Source organism: Pseudopipra pipra, chromosome 7 (assembly GCF_036250125.1).
Source record: "Pseudopipra pipra isolate bDixPip1 chromosome 7, bDixPip1.hap1, whole genome shotgun sequence".
Classification (NCBI taxonomy): Eukaryota; Metazoa; Chordata; class Aves; order Passeriformes; family Pipridae; genus Pseudopipra; species Pseudopipra pipra.
The window spans coordinates 39,075,894-39,094,637 of NC_087555.1; the positions used below are offsets into that span (position 1 = coordinate 39,075,894).

Consider the following 18,744-nt stretch of genomic DNA (forward strand, 5'->3'; position numbering starts at 1 on the left):
GAAATTAAAGCCCATCCAGTGCCACCCCTGCCATGGGCAGGGACACCTTCCACCAGCCCAGGTTGCTCCAGGTCCCGTCCAACCTGGCCTTGGACACTCCCAGGGATCCAGGGGCAGCCACAGCTTCTCTGCCCAACCTGTGCCAGGGCCTCTCCACCCTCCCAGCCAGCAATTCCTTCCCAGTATCCCATCTCTCCCTGCCCTCTGGCAGTGGGAAGCCATTCCCTGTGTCCTGTCCCTCCATGCCTTGCCCCCAGTCCCTCTCCAGCTCTCCTGGAGCCCCTTTAGGCCCTGCAAGGGGCTCTCAGGGACCCTGTGTGAGACAGGGACTGTGTATGTGGATAATTTACTGGAGATAATGCAGAGAAGGGAAGGGGACTGTGGAGAATGGACATGTCCTGGTTTAGGGCAGGGGCTGCACCAGAAGAGCAGCAGCAACCCCAGAGCTGCCAATCCCGTCTCTCCCTTTGGTTTCCCAATGTTTCATCTTCCAGGAAGAGGAGGACAATAGCTTGGAAATGCCCAAAATGGCTTTTCACACCTCAGTGCACAGAGAAGTGAGTAAAAGGGGAATAAAGTGACTGTTCCTAAAGTGTCTGTACCTGAGTTCTGTACCCTTTTAATACAGGGAGAAATGACAGGGAGGAAGAGGAAGGGGGGAAAAATGGGAATGGGATGTGCAAACACCATTTACTTTGCTATTTGTCAGGTTAGTGGTGATTCAGTAAAATGTGGATTTTCTGTTAGACCTGGAAAACAGCGTTTTCTTTAGAATAAAAGAGCTGCAAATTGGACTTTATAAACACATGAGTTGCTCCACCTGATATCATTCCACCTGTGTGGGGATGGATGTTTGTCCTTGGAGGGATGAGGGGGGGAAAACTGCCAAGGGCAAAATTATTCAGTGTTTATTTACAGGGTCAGGTGTTCTCCACTTCAGCCTCCGGGGGCTGAGCATAAACCTTCCAAATCCAGGTAAATACTTTGGCTTTAGCTTTGCCTGGGGTGAAATATCGATTATTCCAAGTGTGGTGGGAGCAGTTGGCCTTGGGGATGTGTGTTCATCCTGCTCCTGCCCTCCTCCCAGCACCTTTTGAACCACAGAGACCTCTGGAGAAATGCTCTTACTCTAACTCAGGCTGGGAGTATAAAATCAGCTTTTTAGGCTGAGCCTCGTGCTGTGTTTTCTGGCTGTTTGGACCAAAACAGGGGCAGTTACAGTTTGATCCATGAAGATCCCAGGCTGACAACCAGCAGTGTTTGTCTGGGCTCACTTGGCTTTAAATCACTCTGAAAAAGGGTGTGTTTGTTGCATGGGCTTTTTTCTTGCATTTGTTTCGTTTTTGCCGTTTAACCTAAAACTGAACAAGTGAATTGTTGGGTTTGAACCTGGGGTTTGGGGGGGTTTTCACCTGAAGAGCTCAAAACACCACATCTTACTGCTTCCTCTGGTCCCAGCCTGTGGGAAGGTTTAGCTGACAAGGTCCAAAGTTGGACTTGATGGTCTTGGAGGGCTTTTCCAACCTGAATGATCCTGTGATTCTGTGAGTCCCTGAGGGTGGGGAGGCACCTCTGCAGCCCAACAGGTCTTTTCCCTGGAAGCAAAGCAGTGCCCTGACATTTAGGATTGGAGTGAAATTCAGAATGTCAGAAATACTGTCTTGCTCTTCAAATCCTCAGACAGAAAAGTCACAGTTTTCCCTAAAATGGCAAAGATGCTCCAGACTCCGAGGATTTTCAGCCTGGTGAGAGCTCAGATCAGCGTGGTTGCAACGTAAGGAGAGAGGGGGTTGTATGTAAAATTAGAAACCCCTCATAGGCATATGGCTGTTTGTGCAGCTCAGCACTGAGCTGTGGCTTATTTATCCTCCTGGGGTGCACATGGAAATAATGAATGTGCTGTGTGACATCACACTGCCAGAGACATTGTCACTAATTAACCTTCCTGGCTGCTGGCACGGCCTCCCCCCGCACGCCGCAGGAAATCATTTGCCTCTGTGTTATCTCCTGGATGCTTTGGGGCTGAACCAGAATGGGGCCAGAGGAGGAGAGCAGCAGCCAGGAACTCTGAGCTCTGTCTGCCTCTCCTGCCTTTGCACCAGGGAACGTTGGGTGGGTTGTATTTTGGGATTTTTAGTTTCCTCTGGTGCTGCAAAGGAAGGAGCAGCTCTGAGCTGGGCACCCGGTGACAGGGTTCCACCTGGGTCACCTGAAGAGATCAGGAGATGTGTTACCAGGGGGAAAAACACAGCAGGGAACTGCTGAAGGGGTGAAGATGCTGGTTTAGAAGTTTTTCCAGGGAGAGCCCGAGCTGAGCAGAGGCAGAACTCTGAAGGCTGGGGAGGTACCATAAAGATGCTTCACTCACTGCATGGCAGGGGGAGACCTGCACTGCCCCTGGATCCCTGGAAGTGTCCAAGGCCAGGTTGGACAGGGCTTGGAGCAACCTGGGCTAGTGGAAGGTGTCCCTGCCCATGGCAGTGGGTGGGAAAAAATGATCCTTAATTTCCCTTCCCACCCAAACCACTGTGGGATCCTATAATTGGATGATACTGGTATCTATGTGTATATTTATATATAAGGTGTGTCTGGTTTGCTGAAGAGCCTTTCAGAGCCCCAAATCCAGGCTGACAGTTGTCCCCCCCAGCACTGACAGCACTGATGCCTCTCTTCCCTGGAAGTTCTGTGCTCCTGACGTGTTTGCAGGGAATGTTTGTCAGCTGAAGCCGGTGCCTGAGCAGCAAACGCTATGTTTAGTTCAGGGATCTGCTGTTAAGCTGTGCATTAATTTTAAATACATGACAGGAGCTGTTCCGGGCTGGGAGATGCTGGGGATGGAGCTGGGAGCTGTGATGTTCCAAGGGGAAGGCAGCACTCCAGGAGGGATGCAGGTGAAGAGCTGTTAAAGCTGGTTTAAAGGCAGTGTCAGCAGCTGACAGGGACAGAACAGCCCCTCAAAACAGGAGGTTTGGGGTTGTTGTGGCTGCCAGGGGTGGGCAGGCACATTCCTTGGCTGTTGGGTTCCTGTGGGCAGCTCCTGTCCCAAAGCAGGAGGTTCTTTGGTGCCCATCTCCCCTCTATTTGGGGGTCACCTCCTGGTTCCCAGCAGCTGAGTCCCTCTGCCAGCCCTGGATCCAGCCCTGAGATCCCCCTGGGAACACGTGAGGGGAGTCAGTGACCTCCATGGATTTTAAATATTATACCCCAGGAGAGGATGGTGAAAGAGGGTTTCATAGAATCACAGAATATGCTGGGCTGGAAGGGACCCCCAAGGATTATCCATCCAACCCCTGGCCCTGCACAGACACCCCAACAATCCCCCCTGTCCCTCAGAGCGTTGTCCAAACCCTCCTGGAGCTCTGGCAGCCTTGGGGCTGTGCCCACTGCCCTGGGGAGCCTGGGCAGTGCCAACCACCCTCTGGGGGAAGAACCTTTCCCTGAGATCCAACCTGAGCCTGCCCTGGCACAGCTCCAGGCCGTTTTCCCTCTCTCAGGGTTGGGATGGGGGTGTCTCACCTTGAATTTTCTGTCTGGAGTGGCCACCTGGGGCTGCAGGGCAGGAGCAGGAGGGACAGGGCAGGTTTGTTGGGAGCAGGTTTGTTGGGAGCAGCTCTGGGATGAATTGATGGCCTCCAAATGGTTGGTGTTGCAAAGATATTCAACAGTTAATACATGTGTTGAACCAAACACTACATAAGGAGAGTTTATATCCAAACACAGCTCTGGGCTGTATTTCACAGAATCATGGAATCACAGGAGGGAATTCTGTGATCTCTGAGGGACCATAAAGCTCATCTCATCCCACCCCCTGTCCCATGGGCAGGGACACCTTCCACTGGACCAGGTTGCTCCAGTCCCTGGCCTTGAACACTTCCAGGGATGGGGAATCCATCCACAGCTTCCCTGGGCAGTCAGAGATGTTTCATCCTTCTCTGTCTCATCCTGCTGTTGACACAGTTCATATCAAATAGCACATTATTGCAGCTCAGAAAGTGCTGCTGAGTTTATGTGATATTTAAATCAGTCTCCCAGCCATCCTGAGAGCCCTTCTCCATAGGGTGGATGCAGGCAGGGATGCAGGGATGGAGCAGGTCTCCCTCTGATGGTGCTGTGCTCCTTCCACTCTCTGCAGGCAGCATTTGGAGCATCCATGAATCCTGGAGCCCCAAAAACACCCTGGCTGTGTGGCTGTGTTGTACAGCCCTGCAAACTGTTCCTCCCAGTATGCAGGGAACTGGTTTTTCCATCCCAGGAAGGCAGTGTGAATTCCATGGGGTGTTTTTAGGGCTGCCAAAGCCCTGCAGATGAAAGCTCTATTTTGGTGCTCAGGGCATATGGCCGGGTGGGTGTTTGGAGCTGCTGGGGAATCGTGTGTTCAGAGGGAAGGGCTGGGCTCTGGGTTGGTGTTTCTTGCCTCATGATTAAAATGTTCTCGTTCAAAGAGCATAAATTATTTTAAATGTCTTTTTTTTTCCCCTTCTCTGACTGGTTTGCAGACTTTGCTCGGGTTTTACTCTGTCTGTGTGTTCCTGAGGCCCCCTCTGACCTCAGTGTTCTCTGGTTTAACAGAATATTCCTTTCTCCCCTTGTCTCTTCCCCACCATCCCCAATGGACATTGTGCTGCAGATAAACCCCCTGATTTTGGGCTGCACTTCAGAGCCCAAACTCCATGAAAAGCAGAACCAACTTTATTTCTTCCTTTTTAGGTTGGAAAGCCCATTTAAGAGCATTGACTCCAACTGTTCCCCCAGTGCTGCCCAGGCCACCCCTGCCCCATGTCCCCAAGTGCCACATCCACAGGGATTGAAATCCCTCCAGGGATGGGGACTCCCCCCTGCCCTGGGCAGCTGTGCCAGGGCTGGACAGCCCTTTCCAGGAAGGAATTTTTCCTAATATCCAACCTGAACCTCCCCTGGAGAGACTCCCTGCAGAGTGTGTTGCCTGGGCAGGGGGGAGGATCTGGACAAGGACATCCAACATTCCCTGGCTCCTCGGGGTGGGAGGGCTCTGGTGCCCTTTGCTGCCCGTGGAAAACCTTCAGTATCTGCTGCAGGGTTTTAAACCATTATCAGCTCTTAGGAAGGAATTCCTGGCTGGGAGGGTGGGGAGGCCCTGGCCCAGGTTGCCCAGAGAAGCTGTGGCTGCCCCTGGATCCCTGGAAGTGTCCAAGGCCAGGTTGGACGGGGCTTGGAGCAACCTGGGCTGGTGGAAGATGTCCCTGCCCGTGGCAGGGGTGGGACTGGATGGGCTTTAATGTCCCTTCCCACCCAAACCAGTCTGGATTCTAGGATTCTATAATTAGCATGAGGAAGCTTTTCAAAGGACTGTGCTATCAGTAAAAATCTGGGAATACTTGAGGCTGGAAGGGAGCCCTGGGGAGCAGAGCTGTGCTCTGTCAGGGCATGGATGGGCAGCTCCTGCTCGTGGCAGAAAACCACGTTATCCTTGTCCCCAGGCTCACCCTGTAAACATCCCCATGCATGGGGAGGGAAAGCATTGCCTCTCCCTGCTCCCATCCTTTCCTCCCTCCAGCCCTTCCCCCCTTTCCCTTCCCAGTGCCAGCATTGCCTCCTGGCAGAGAGCTGCGTGGAGCAGGGAATGAAATCCTTCCCGTTTGGTGCTGCTGATTCAATAACATCCCGGGAGGAGGGAAATGATGCAAAACTGGGAATGTGGCAGATGGCTCAGGGAAAAAAAACCTGCTCCAAGGCGGGAGCTGGAGGGGCTGGATGAGCCCTGACGCACTCGGCACGGAGGGAAAAGGGACGGAGCAGAACTGGGATGGTCTGAGGGTTTGGGGTAAAAAACAGAGAGAGAACAAAAATCCCAGGCCAGATTCTCAGTATAAAATTCTATCACTGCATTAAATGTGTGTTTGATGGTTTGGTTGAGATAACTGTGCTCATGGCTCTGTTTTTCCCAAAGAATGGAAAACCCTGCTGCAGCCATGGCAGGGCAGCACTGAAGGCTGCCAGGCTTTAAGTGATTCCCCCCTCTTTTTGGTGGCCAATCCAGAAGGGGGGAGGTTGGCTCACCCATTGCATCCCTGTGCATGGAGCAGGGTTGGGATGTGCTTTCCACGCTGCTTCCATGGCATTTTTGAAAGCTGCCATAGTTTGGGATCAGGAGGGGAGCTGTGTTCCTGTGTTCCTGGCAAACAGCAGCATGAGCTGCCTGCAAGGTGCCAGGGAATTGTGCATGTCTAAGGGATTGGAAATGGCCCTGGGAAGAGGGATGGCTGATAAGGAAATACCTTTGGTGTCACTGCTGTTTTTAAAGTGTCACGAGAGCTCCTGGGAGAAGAGTGGGAATAAAGCAGGAGTGTTTGTAGAGCTGAGCCCAAACAATGGGGCTGAGTTCAGAGCAGAGCAGGAGCCTGGCTTTGTTCTCAGGGGGGGCAGAAATTAGAGTGTTTAGCATAAGGCTGTTGTCTGACTGACATGAGTGTGTGCCTGGCATTTCTGGAGCCACAGGATCATGGGATAGTGGAATGGTTTGGGTTGGAAGGGACCTTAATGATCATCTCATCCCTTGGGTCCCTCCTGCACACGTGATGAATTTGTTAAATCTCTGACCTCGGGGTGTTGGGGCGACTTCTGGGTCTCAGGAAGAAGTGGGGATTGAAATGACAGGTTGGGCAGAGAAGCTGTGGCTGCCCCTGGATCCCTGGAAGTGTCCAAGGCCAGGTTGGATGGGGCTTGGAGCAACCTGGGCTGGTGGAAGGTGTCCCTGCCCAAGGATGGCACTGGATGGGCTTTAAGGTCCCTTCCAACCCAAACTAGCCTGGGATTCCATGATATTGTCATGATTCATGGAGCACCTTTTTATGGTTGGTATCTTGAAGGCTCTTTTTGTCTCTTGTGTTTCAGGAAATGCCTTTTTTTTTTCTCTTTAACTAAAATGGGTTTTTATGGAAAAATTACTTTAATCAAAGGGATTAAATGTACAGATGGCAAGGTGGCTGCCCCATCTCCCTTCTAATGGGTGGACTTGGTGATCTTAGGGGATTTTTTCCAACTTAAACATTCAGTCATGGAATCCCAGAATCCCAGACTGGTTTGGGGTGGAAGGGACCTTAAAGCTCATCCTATTCCACCCCCTGCCATGGGCAGGGACACCTTCCACCAGCCCAGGTTGCTCCAAGCCCCGTCCAACCTGGCCTTGGACACTTCCAGGGATCCAGGGGCAGCCACAGCTTCTCTGCCCAACCTGGGCCAGGGCCTCCCCACCCTCCCAGCCAGCAATTCCTTCCCAATATCCCATCTCTCCCTGCCCTCTGGCAGTGGGAAGCCATTCCCTGTGTCCTGTCCCTCCATGCCTTGTCCCCAGTCCCTCTCCAGCTCTCCTGGAGCCCCTTTAGGCCCTGGAGGGAGCTCCAAGGTTTCCCTGGAGCCTTCCCTTCCCAGCTCTCTGACCACAGATTGCCAGAAGGTTCTGGTGCCCTTCAAAGCGTCATCACTTTGATAAACAGCCCTTGACATTGTGATGGGGAAATGTTAATGCTAAAAATAGCTGTTCTTTCCAAATAGTTTGGGGGGGTGGAGTTCAGACACCACACGGTGTCTGGGAGGAGCCCTCCTGGGCTGTGCCTTTCCCAGCCTGGCATCTGAACTTCCCTGGAAAAATAATGTGGCACTGAAGGTGGAGAGGAAGAGCCTGAGAACTTCCTTTCCTCCCAGTTTGGGTGCTGACTTCCCATTTCTGTCCCCATGTTCTGGCTTATCCAAAAACTCAGGCGTAGTTCCCGTTCCAGGTACAGGGTGACCATCAGGATATCCCATTCCTTGGCTAAATGGGATAAAACCAGCTGCTTTCCCTGTGTTTGGAGAGAAGCTGTGGCTGCCCCTGGATCCCTGGAAGTGTCCAAGGCCAGGTTGGACAGGGCTTGGAGCAACCTGGGCTGGTGGAAGGTGTCCCTGCCCATGGCAGGGGGATGGAATGAGATGATCCTTATTTTCCCTTCCAACCCAAACCATTCCAGGGCTCTGTGGTTTCCTCTGGACGTGGAGAGATTGCCATGGAAATCCTGCAGCTCCTTTTCCCTGCAGCAGTAAATCCTGCCTTAGTCCCACCAGGGTAGGGGATGCGTGTGGGGTGTTTTTATATCAAGTCTCACATCCAGCTTTACTCTTCCCTTCATGGGCCTGAAATTGCAGTTGTAAATTAGCTTAATTGGTAGCACTTTGTTAAGCATTGCTGTCTGATTGACTTTTAACAAGGGGATTTAGAGTTAAACTGCAGGTTTAAGGGAGGTCAACCCCCCAAAATCACCAGGAGCAGCCCCTTGGACCCAGCTCAGCTCCAGGGGTTTCACCTGCAGCTCTTCAAAGGGAAAAAGGAGAAAGTCTGACAAAACATAATCCTCTCTGTGCATTTTGGCCAGGAATGCTGGAGAGATTCCTCTTCCTTCCAAGATGCCCTTTCTGGGGCCGTTGAGACCATGTGCTGTTGGATCATGGTGAAGCCAAATTAATTATCTCTTTCCCCACTGATTAACTCTTCCATGTTCAGAGGACACCTGGTGTCCCTGTGTCCAGCCCTTGGCCAGCAAACTGCATTCCAGGCACCCAGGAAGATTTAAGGGGAAGTTTCTGGCATTACTTTGGAGAGGGAAAGGAGCTATAGAACCTTTGTGTGCCAAAATTGGTTCTGGAGACTCACAGGATGGAGGGGGGCTGTTGAAAGCTTATTAGTGATCTGTGATTTCCCAACCATCAGCCAACTTCTGGAATAAAATGGAATAAATAACAGCAGGGCTGGGATTTTTTTTTTTTCAAGGCAATTTATTACGAGCTCTAGAAATTGCCTGAAAAGAGCCAGTTCCATCTGGGTACTTGGAAATTTGGGAATAATTGGAGGGTTATTATAGGGTAGAATTAGTCAAAGCATTTATTTACAGATTTCTTTGGCCTCCATCTGCCCCTTATTAATCCAGGGAGGCAGCTCTGAGCTGGGCTGACAGTGAGTTGTAGAATCATGGAATGCTTTGGATTGGAAGGGAAGTTAAGGATCATCCCATTCCACCCCCTGCCATGGGCAGGGACACCTTCCACCAGCCCAGGTTGCTCCAAGCCCCGTCCAACCTGGCCTTGGACACTTCCAGGGATCCAGGGGCAGCCACAGCTTCTCTGGATGCCCCTGGTACAAAACCAGCATTCCCTGGTTTTGACATAACGAAGATGTTTTTGGGTTTTTTTTGGAATACAGGCCTTCTCGTGCCTCTCTCAGGTGATTTGTGTGCAGGCAGAGCTTTGCTGTCTTGGGAACAGCTCTGGGATGGGAGAGTTCATTGGGAGTGAGGGACAAAATGCACCAAACCCTTTTTCTTTGACAAACCCATGGCTGGTTAATGCCATAATAAATAATTCCTCTGCTTGCAGCCTGTTTGCTTCCAAACCAGAGCTGAACATTTATACTGCAAATGAATATTAATAATCCAGAGGACTTGGTGAGATGGGAACAGGCCCATGAACGTGATGGAGGCAGCGCAGGGTGTGAGGGCTGTGGGTGCTGCTGGGGGAGAACTGAGGGGAAAAGGGCACAAAAAAAACAGGAAAGCCTTTCACAGCAACAGCAGGAAAGGAAAACTGGCAGCCAGGAGGGCCAGGGCCTAAAGGGTCCCCAAGAGAGCTGGAGAGGAACTTGGGACAAGGGATGGAGGGACAGGACACAGGGAATGACTTCCCACTGCCAGAGGGCAGGGAGAGATGGGATATTGGGAAGGAATTCCTGGCTGGGAGGGTGGGGAGGCCCTGGCCCAGGTTGGGCAGAGAAGCTGTGGCTGCCCCTGGATCCCTGGGAGTGTCCAAGGCCAGGTTGGACGGGGCTTGGAGCAACCTGGGCTGGTGGAAGGTGTCCCTGCCCATGGCAGGGCTGGAATGGGACAATCATTAATGTCCCTTCCACCCCAAACCATTCTGGGATTCTGTTATTGCTGGAATGCTCCCCAGGGGATGGTTCCAGGCAGTTGGAGCTGCTGTTCCAAGCATGGAATAGCAATGGAATAGCAGAACAGCACTGTGAGCTCCGAGCTGGGCACTGAGGCTCTTCTGAGGGAAGGGGATGTGAAGGGAAAGCTGAAAAACGCAGCAGAGCTGGAAGAAAACCCAGGAGTTGAATTCTTGTCCAGGGGCTGATCATGTCAGCACCTCTCAGCACCGGCTGTTCCCTGACAGGTATTCCCAAGAACCCCGGGAATACGAGTGGCTGCTGTTCATGCAGAGGCTCTGAAATGATCTGTGCCCTTGGGTTTGTTAGGGAATGAGATACATGGATTGGAAGCACAAATGCTATTCCTGCAATATTTATCCCTCCAGTGAGCTTCCAAAGGAGTGGAACAGAGTATGAGGCTGCTTTTCCTGACATTCAGCTGATATGTTTTTCATTGGTAATAGAGGGTATAAAATTCCTCCCCTGGAATCCTGCTGGGAGGGGGCAGGATGGGGGAGGGGGAGGTGGGAATAGCCCTGGGGAACAGCAGCTGGTGGGGAGGGGAGAGACCTTCCCTTGGCCATGGGAATTCCATGGGGATGGAAATGTGGATGCAGATGGGGATGTGGATGGAGATGGGGATGTGGATATGGGAATGCAGATATGGATGTGGATGGGGATGCAGGTGCTGACAGGGGTGTGGATGCAGATGGGATGTGGGTATGGATAGAGATGTGGATGGGACTGGAACGGGGATGAGGATGGGCGTGTGGACATGGATGAGGATGTGGATGCAGAAGGGTGTGGGGATGGGGATGCCATGAGGATGGGGGTGCAGATGGGGATGCAGATATGGATACAAATGTGGATGGGACTGGAACGGGGATGAGGATGGGCGTGTGGACATGGATGAGGATGTGGATGCCATGAGGATGTGGATGGAGATGGGGATGTGGATATGGATGTGCATGGGGGTGCAGGTGCTGACAGGAGTGTGGATGCAGATGGGGATGTGGATATGGATATGCATGGGGGTGCAGGTGCTGACAGGAGTGTGGATGCAGATGGGGATGTGGATATGGATATAGGTGTGGATGGGACTGGAATGGGGATGAGGATGCAGATGCAGAAGGGTGTGGGGATGGGGATGCCGTGAGGATGGGGATGCCGTGAGGATGGAAATACAGATTCAGATGTGGATGGGGATGCAGCTGTGGCTACAGATGCAGCTGTGGCTATGGATGCAGATGCCAGCCTGTCCTGTTCCCAGTTTCCCTTCCCAACCCTCATCCACACGTCCCCCCACGCCCCCGTTACACCCCCAAAGGCACTTTGCTGACACACCTTCCCCACTAAACCCCAGCTCTTTATTTGATGTTCCCCACACACCCAAAGAGCCATGGGGGGATCCCCACCCGACCCGGGGCTCTGCAGGACAGTGGGATGCAGCGGGAAGGGCTCCAGTGCCTCCCCCCTCAGCAGAACCAGCCAGGGTGACAAATAATTGTCCTTTGCAGACAGAGTGATTTGCATTTGAAACAGTTTGTTACCCGGAGCAGGGGTGAGCAGAGCTGCCCAGCCGAGTGCTCCACAGGCAGCACACAGCCCCTTCCCAAGGCTGATCCCCCATTGGACACATCCAGTCCCCAAAGAGGTCCCTGTGCAGGGTCAGGGCTGAGGCAGCACAGGGCACAGGTCTGGCTTTGCTGGGGAAGCTGCTGCTGAGCAGCTGCAGAGGGAAGGGCACAGCTGGGGCAAGAACTCGCTCAAATTACCTTTTTTCTCTGAATTGCAGGTTTTTCCCTAAATCCATTAGGTATGGGATTGCTTCTGCTTCACTGAGGGAGCAGGAGCACATGGTGACTGGGTGGGAACACACTGGGAAGTATAAATAGTGTCCTGGATGAGGCTGGGGGATGTCTGGGGCTCTGGGCACGATCCTGCACGTCTGTGGCCTCCCTGGTGCTGGGGCAGCATCCAGTGGTAAGGAAACTGGATTCCTGTTTTTCTCCAAAGAGATAAAGTGGAAAATGGAGCATTTTGTCTTGTGATCTGTTCTGATGGGTCAGCAGCAGCAGTCATGATGCAGAACTAACCCTGTGATTCCATTAACAGCCAGATAAAGTGTAACAAACTGGAATTTTCCTGGCTGTGTGTCACCAGCCCCATCCCATCCCATTCCATCCCCTCTCCCCCTCACTGCAGCCCCACTGCTGTTTTTCTCATGTTTTCCAAAATTTCCTTTCCCCCTGGATGCTTGCAGGCATCCTTGTGAGCAAGGCAGAGGATGTGTTTGCAGAGGTGGATTTAGCTTCCTGAAACCCAAATGTCACATTTCCACTTGGCTGTATAAAATGGCAGCGTAATTCTATTTACGGATTGCTACAGGAAAAAAAAGTAATGGTCAAAAAAAGAAGCAGCAGGATTTCTTCTAGAAGCCTCCAGCAAGCCATGATCATCTCCCCCTGATTTCCAAGGTTGGCTGGGTCACTGGGGTGGCCAAGTCTGGGTGTTTTAAAAGACTTTTCTCCACAGTGGGAGGTGGAGGAGGAAGAGGAAGGGCAGTGTCATGCTCTTAGTCATATTTTTTTTCCCCCTGCTAATTTTTTGGGGCCTGGATCTCATCCTTGCAGCAGTGGATCTGTGAGCAGGGTGCTGGTGAAGCCTTTAAAGAGGAATAAATGTATTTTGAAGGACTTATTGCTCGCTAATGGGTTAGAAAGTGCTGACACAACGTGCTTGGCTTGTGCATGTGGGGTCTGGCTTTGTGTGTATTCACTGATATGATGAAAATATGCAATAACTTAGTAAGACTTTAAGATCTGCCATGTCCAATTGTCCATTGCCATTAGCAGCTCTCGCTGGTTTAATTACCAGGGTTATCAGGTAACCCTGTCCCTTTGTCACCAGCACCTTCAGGAGTCAAAAGTGTCTGGAATAGTAGATGGGAATTATTCAGTTCCGCTCCTTGCTGTTGCTCACTCCTTTTCACTTTGAGGATGACAATTTAATAGCTACTGTCTGATAGGATCATGGAATTGTTAAGGTTGGAAAAGGCCTTTGAGATCATCAAGTCCAACTGTCAACCTGGCACCACCACCGTGGTCACCACTGCCCCATGTCCCCACGTGCCACATCCACACAGCTTTTAAATCCCTCCAGAAACGAGGACTCCACCGCTGCCTCGGGCTGGACAGCCACTTCCATGAAGGAATTTTCCCTTAAGTCCAGCCTAAACCTCCCCTGGCACAACTTGGGGCTGTTTAACTCCATTAAGTGGTAAGGCAGGCCCATGCCTTTTCTTTTCTGCCTTTAAAACCATAAACCCCGTTCCACTGGCCTGTTGAAAACCCCAGTTCCTCTGTGCATCCCCAGTTATCCGTGACTGGTGCCGGTGTTTGTCCCTTGCTCCTTGCAGGGATGACGTGCCAGGCCAGGACGTCCTACACGGAGGACGAGGTGCTGTGGGGCCATCGCTTCTTCCCCGTGATCTCCCTGGAGGAGGGCTTCTTCAAGGTGGATTACTCGCAGTTCCACGCCACCTTCGAGGTACCCACCCCGCCCTACAGCGTGAAGGAGCAGGAGGAGATGCTGCTCATGTCCTCGCCCCTCATCGCGCCCGCCGTCGGCAACAGCAAGGAGAGGAACAGCTCGGTGGAGTGCCTGGACGGGCTGGACGAGGTGGGCACCAAGCTGCCCTCCAAACTGCAGAAAATCACCGGCAGGGAGGACTTCCCCAAAAAACTCCTCAGGATGAGCTCCACCACGTCGGAGAAGGCCTACAGCATGGGGGACCTGCCCATGAAACTGCAGCGCATCAGCTCGGTGCCCGGCAACTCCGAGGAGAAACTGGGCTCTAAGACCACCAAGATGATGTCGGATCCCATGAGCCAGTCGGTGGCCGAGCTCCCGCCCAAGCTGCAGAAGCTCTCGGGGGGCGGGAGGATGGAGGGGAACCTGCCCCCCAAACTGCGCAAAATGAACTCCGACCGCTTCACATAACCCAGGGGGCCGGGGGCGACCGCGGGGAGCTGCGACTGCTCCGGGAAGGGAGCGGGGCCGGGAGGGGCCCCGGCACCGGGGGTGCTGAACTCTGAGCTCTGGAGGCAGGAGATGCCCCGGGGGCGGCGCCGGGAGGCCGGCGGGCCGGGGCCGTTGGCATGTACCATCACACCACGCATGCAATACCAGTGTGCAACCCCTGCATATAGTCCTGTGGCATGACTCCCACTGTAGTGACACTGTACAGCCCCAAAAGCGGGGGGGGGCCGCCCTTCCCCCCGTACCCCTGAAGGAGTAGGGCCAACACACGAGCGGGGAGCTTTCAGGGTAAGTTATAACTCCATTTGGGTCTTTTCTCTCCTGGTGTGGGTCGTGATGATTTGTTCAACTGAGTAGTTCTGGTGCATGTCTTTTTTTTTTTCTTCTTCGAGGGAGGTGTATTAGTGAATTCCTGACACCGACTCTGCTGGCCTTAAATTAACTGCTGGTTTCTAGTTTGCTTTAAGGTTTTCTCGGGGGGTTTGTTTCCTGTGTCGAGGCTACTGGGAAAAAAATCTGTATTTCATAAGGCTTTGTTTAGAGAAGAAACTTGTATTTATAAGTCTAGGCAAGACAATAAATAAATGAATAAAATTCACACTTTAGATACGATCAGTAAAAACTTTTTAAACCTCTGTGATTTATAATCTATGTGCAAGAAAACTGTTTTAAATAAGCAGGATGTGCTTGCTTTCTCATGTTGATAAAATAGCTGGACGTGAAACAAGCTGAATGTCTCCACGAAGCCGAGCAGGCTCTTCTGCTGGATGAACTGCACCCCAGAGGCAGAGCCACCATTCCCTCTGTCCCACTGTGCCCGGATTTCCCTCCTCTGGCTGTGGTGGCCAGCTGGGCCAGCAGCCTGCAGGCCACGGTGGTCCCGAGCCCAGGGAGGCTCCTTGCTGCTTTTGCTAAGGTGAAAATGATGTTTAACCATGTTCTGGACTGAAGTTGACCCTGTGGGTTTTAAAATGAGTAATACTTTGTAAATGCTGGGGTTGATGTCCTCTGTGTTGGGGTTTCCTTCACCCATCCCGTTTGGCTCCGGCAGCGGAGTCGGCGCGGGATGGGCTGAGTGTTGTGTGGTTGCCCCATCATCGTGGCTTCTGCTGGGGGAGCACCCTCCCCAAAATTCCAAAGGTCAGCTGTTGAGGTGCCCGTGGATCCTGTGGGCTGTGTTTGGGGCCTTCCCGTTGGCTCCTTCTCGGAGCAGGAGGTCTGGGATGGATGGAGCGATGGGCGGCACCAGCAGTGCTCTGGGTAGGAAAGCTGCTGCCAAGAGCACCAGGAGAAGGGCTCTGTGGGATGTCCTCTGTGTGGGAAACCCTCGGGACCACACCCAGGTGGTCCCAGGCGTGGCCAGGTGAGGGTCAGAGGAGCCCCCACGGCTTCATTAATGGCGGGGCCCTTCTGACTCACGGGCCCTGGCCCATCCTGCACAAATGCTGGCACGTGCTGCCTGAGTGGTGACAGATCTGATGGTCTTTGAGGGGAAAATGGGGTTTGTTATAAATGTTGGCATGGAGCAAGACCCCTGAAGCCCAGCACTGCTGGGGGCTGGCTCAGCCACCGCTTTCCCTGCAAGTTGCAGTGTATGACCTGGCAGTTGTATGAATAACTTTGTATGAACTTTGTATGAACTTCCAAAGTTCCTTTCATGCTTTCTCACCCTTTTTGAGTGGCACTGCATGTTCTTCACAGCCGTGGCTGCCCCTCAGCACTCTGCACGTTGCTGTGGAAGGGCAGGGCTGACCCGTGCTCCACATGTGCTGAGCCAGGGGAAAACTGGGCTTGTGCTCCCCCTTTTCCCAAAACTCCTTCAGGTTGTCTTGTAAAATACCCCTGACTTCTGTGGCTGTTCTCCCAGTCCTTGGCTGGCACCAGGAATAGCCATGTCCAGTTGCCAGGTGTCCACAGCAGATCCACCACCCAGCCCAGTGAGCCCAGAGCAGTGCCCAGCCTGGGAACCAGCCAGGGAGCCCCCCCAGCAGCCTGGGCACAGGGCTCTGCCTGGGAAAGGAGGGGCTCCAGCAGCTTGACCCCTCCTCAAAGCTCCTTTGGTTTATTTGGGGTGGGTGGGGAGCAGTGGCTCCTTCCTGGGGGCTGTCAGAGCATGACCCAACCAACCACTGGACTGTGTGACACTGGGCTGGGTGGGCATTGCAGGGCCCTGCCAAACAAAATATTCTGTTCTATTCTTTTTCTTAATCTATTCTATTCTTTACCTATTCTTGTTCTTATTCTATTTTGTTTCCTATTCTTATCCTTGATCTATTTTTATTCTTATTCTATTCTTAATATATTCTATATTCTATTCCTATTCTATTGATTCTATTCTTGTTCTATTCTTATTATATTCTATATTCTTATTATATTCTATTCTTATTCTATTAATTCTCTTCTTGTTCTATTCTCATTCTATTCTCTATTCTTGGTCTATTTTCTATTCTTCATTAATTCTAATTCTATGTTTATTCTATTCTATTCCCTTTTAATTATGTCTCTATTCTATTCTATTCTATTCTATTCTGTTCTATTCTATTCTATTCTATTCTATTCTATTCTATTCTATTCTATTCTATTCTATTCTATTCTATTCTATTCTATTCTATTCTATTCTAATTTTCTATTCTAATTAATTCTAATTAATTCTATGTTTGTTCTAGTCTAGTCTCTTTTCTATTCTGTTCCATCTCATTTTATTCCCTTCTGGTTTGTTCTGTTCTGTTCCACCCCTGCCCTGCTGCACTTCTGTGGCTGGTACAGGAGCTCAGGTGCAATTTGGGGTCCCCTGGGGTGTCCCACCTTTGCTGAGCTCTCCTGCCAACGCCCTGTGGTGGCTCATGGTCCCCTTGGCTTTTCCTTATGGAAAACCCACCGTGTCCCAGGACCTCCTGCATCCTCCCTGCCCAAATCCATGGGTTCCCATGGCTGCAGCAGGAGAGCCAAGTGGCCTTTTCCTTTGGGAAACCTTGTGCTGAATGTGTGTACAGAGTGAATGAAGGAGGAGCCACAGGGATGTGCTCCCCAAATTGGACTGAAAACTGGGGACAGGGAGCAGAGCTGGAGCTGGAAAACTCCTGACAGTTCCAGAGCTACTCAGCAACCTCTGAAAAATCCCTGGAAGTGGGTGAGACACTGGAGAAGGGGCCTCGTTTTTATTAAATTAATGCCATGAAAATACTAAGCTATGATTTGATTTTTTAACTCAAAACTCTCAGCCATCCCCGCTGAATACAAAATTCCTGAGGTTTGGGCCTGGATCAAGGTGACAGTGAGGTGTTTTTAATAAGAGGTAAAATACAAACATGGCCAAAAACTGTCTTTAGTTATTTATTTTAGGAAGTCACTTGTGGTTAATATTTTGGTTTTTATTGGTGTGGCCACTTTTTTTTTAACTGATTAGCATTTGAGCCCAGTCCTGATGCTTCTGCTAATTAAAGCTCCTGTTTGATTGCACAGCCGGTCTGTGTCTCCTGCTGGAATTTACGCTTGAATTCTCCTGGAAATTGTACATATTGAGATCCAATAAAGAAATAAAGAAATGCCTTTTCAGCATGCAGCCTCTCCCTGTATCAATGGACACGGTGAGCCAGAAGAAGGAACTCTTGTGTTAGTGCTGCCAGCTCGGTTTGGTGGAAAGCTCTGTTGAACTTCCACCAGCTGCTGGGTTGGAAGGGGTTTGTTGTCCCTCCACTTTTTAGCACCTTAATAAAGGACTTCCAGCTGCTCCAGCTCCTCATCTCACCTTTGGTGTGTGCTGAAAGTCGGGCTCTTGAATGAGCCCAGATAAAGCTGAGTGGGGTTGAGCTGTGTTTTCAGGGTGGTTACACCCGTTTCTGAAGGGCCATTTCCCTTACACAGAGCTTGGATTTCTTATCCTTGTCTCCCCAATCCAGCCCCAATCCAGAGGGGCTGGCAGAGCTCCCCCAGCAGCACAGCAGCCCTTCCTCTGCTTTTTAGTACAAATTCCCCCTTGGTGGCTGGGCACCAGCACTCGGGGAGAAAAATGTGTTTATTATTATTATTATTATTATTATTATTATTATTATTATTATTATTATTATTATTATTATTATTATTATTATTATTATTATTATTATTATTATTAATTTTTATTATTATTATTATTATCATGTATAGAGTGTATATACATTACTAATATTATTAAATAATATATCTATTACTATATATTTATAACAATATATGTATGTATATAGTATATACTAGTGTGTATAGATACACTATTTATATATCTAATATCTATATGCCTATGTAGGTATATATACTGTATATATATTTTTAAATGTATATACATTTTATATACATTATATATAATAATATATTGTGTATATAATATACACTATAACATACAATATAATATAATTATATATAATATATAATTATATATATTATAATAAAAATATATAAATATATCTAATATATAAACATATATATTTATATTTTTATATATATAAATATATATAAATATATATAATATACACTATAACATACAATATAATATAATTATATATAATATATAATATATAATTATATATATAAAATTATATATAATACAATAAAATATAATAATATATTGTATATATAATATGCACTATAACATATAATATAATTATATATAATATATAATATATAATTATATATGTAAAATTATATATAATACAATAAAATATAATAATATATTGTATATATAATATACACTATAACATACAATATAATATAATTTTATATAATATATTATAATATATAAT

At 49.8% G+C, this 18,744-nt stretch overlaps 1 protein-coding gene across 1 annotated transcript in view; it reads left to right on the forward strand.

Moving 5' to 3' along the window:
* Positions 1-17,530, forward strand: part of KCNJ3 (potassium inwardly rectifying channel subfamily J member 3) — a 42,175-nt gene extending 24,645 nt beyond the window's left edge. The window contains exon 3 of the mRNA XM_064661756.1: positions 13,350-17,530. Coding sequence (XP_064517826.1) covers positions 13,350-13,933 — 584 coding nt within the window. The 3' untranslated portion in view covers positions 13,934-17,530. The remainder of the gene's footprint in view (positions 1-13,349) is intronic.
* Positions 17,531-18,744: the final 1,214 nt, after the last annotated feature.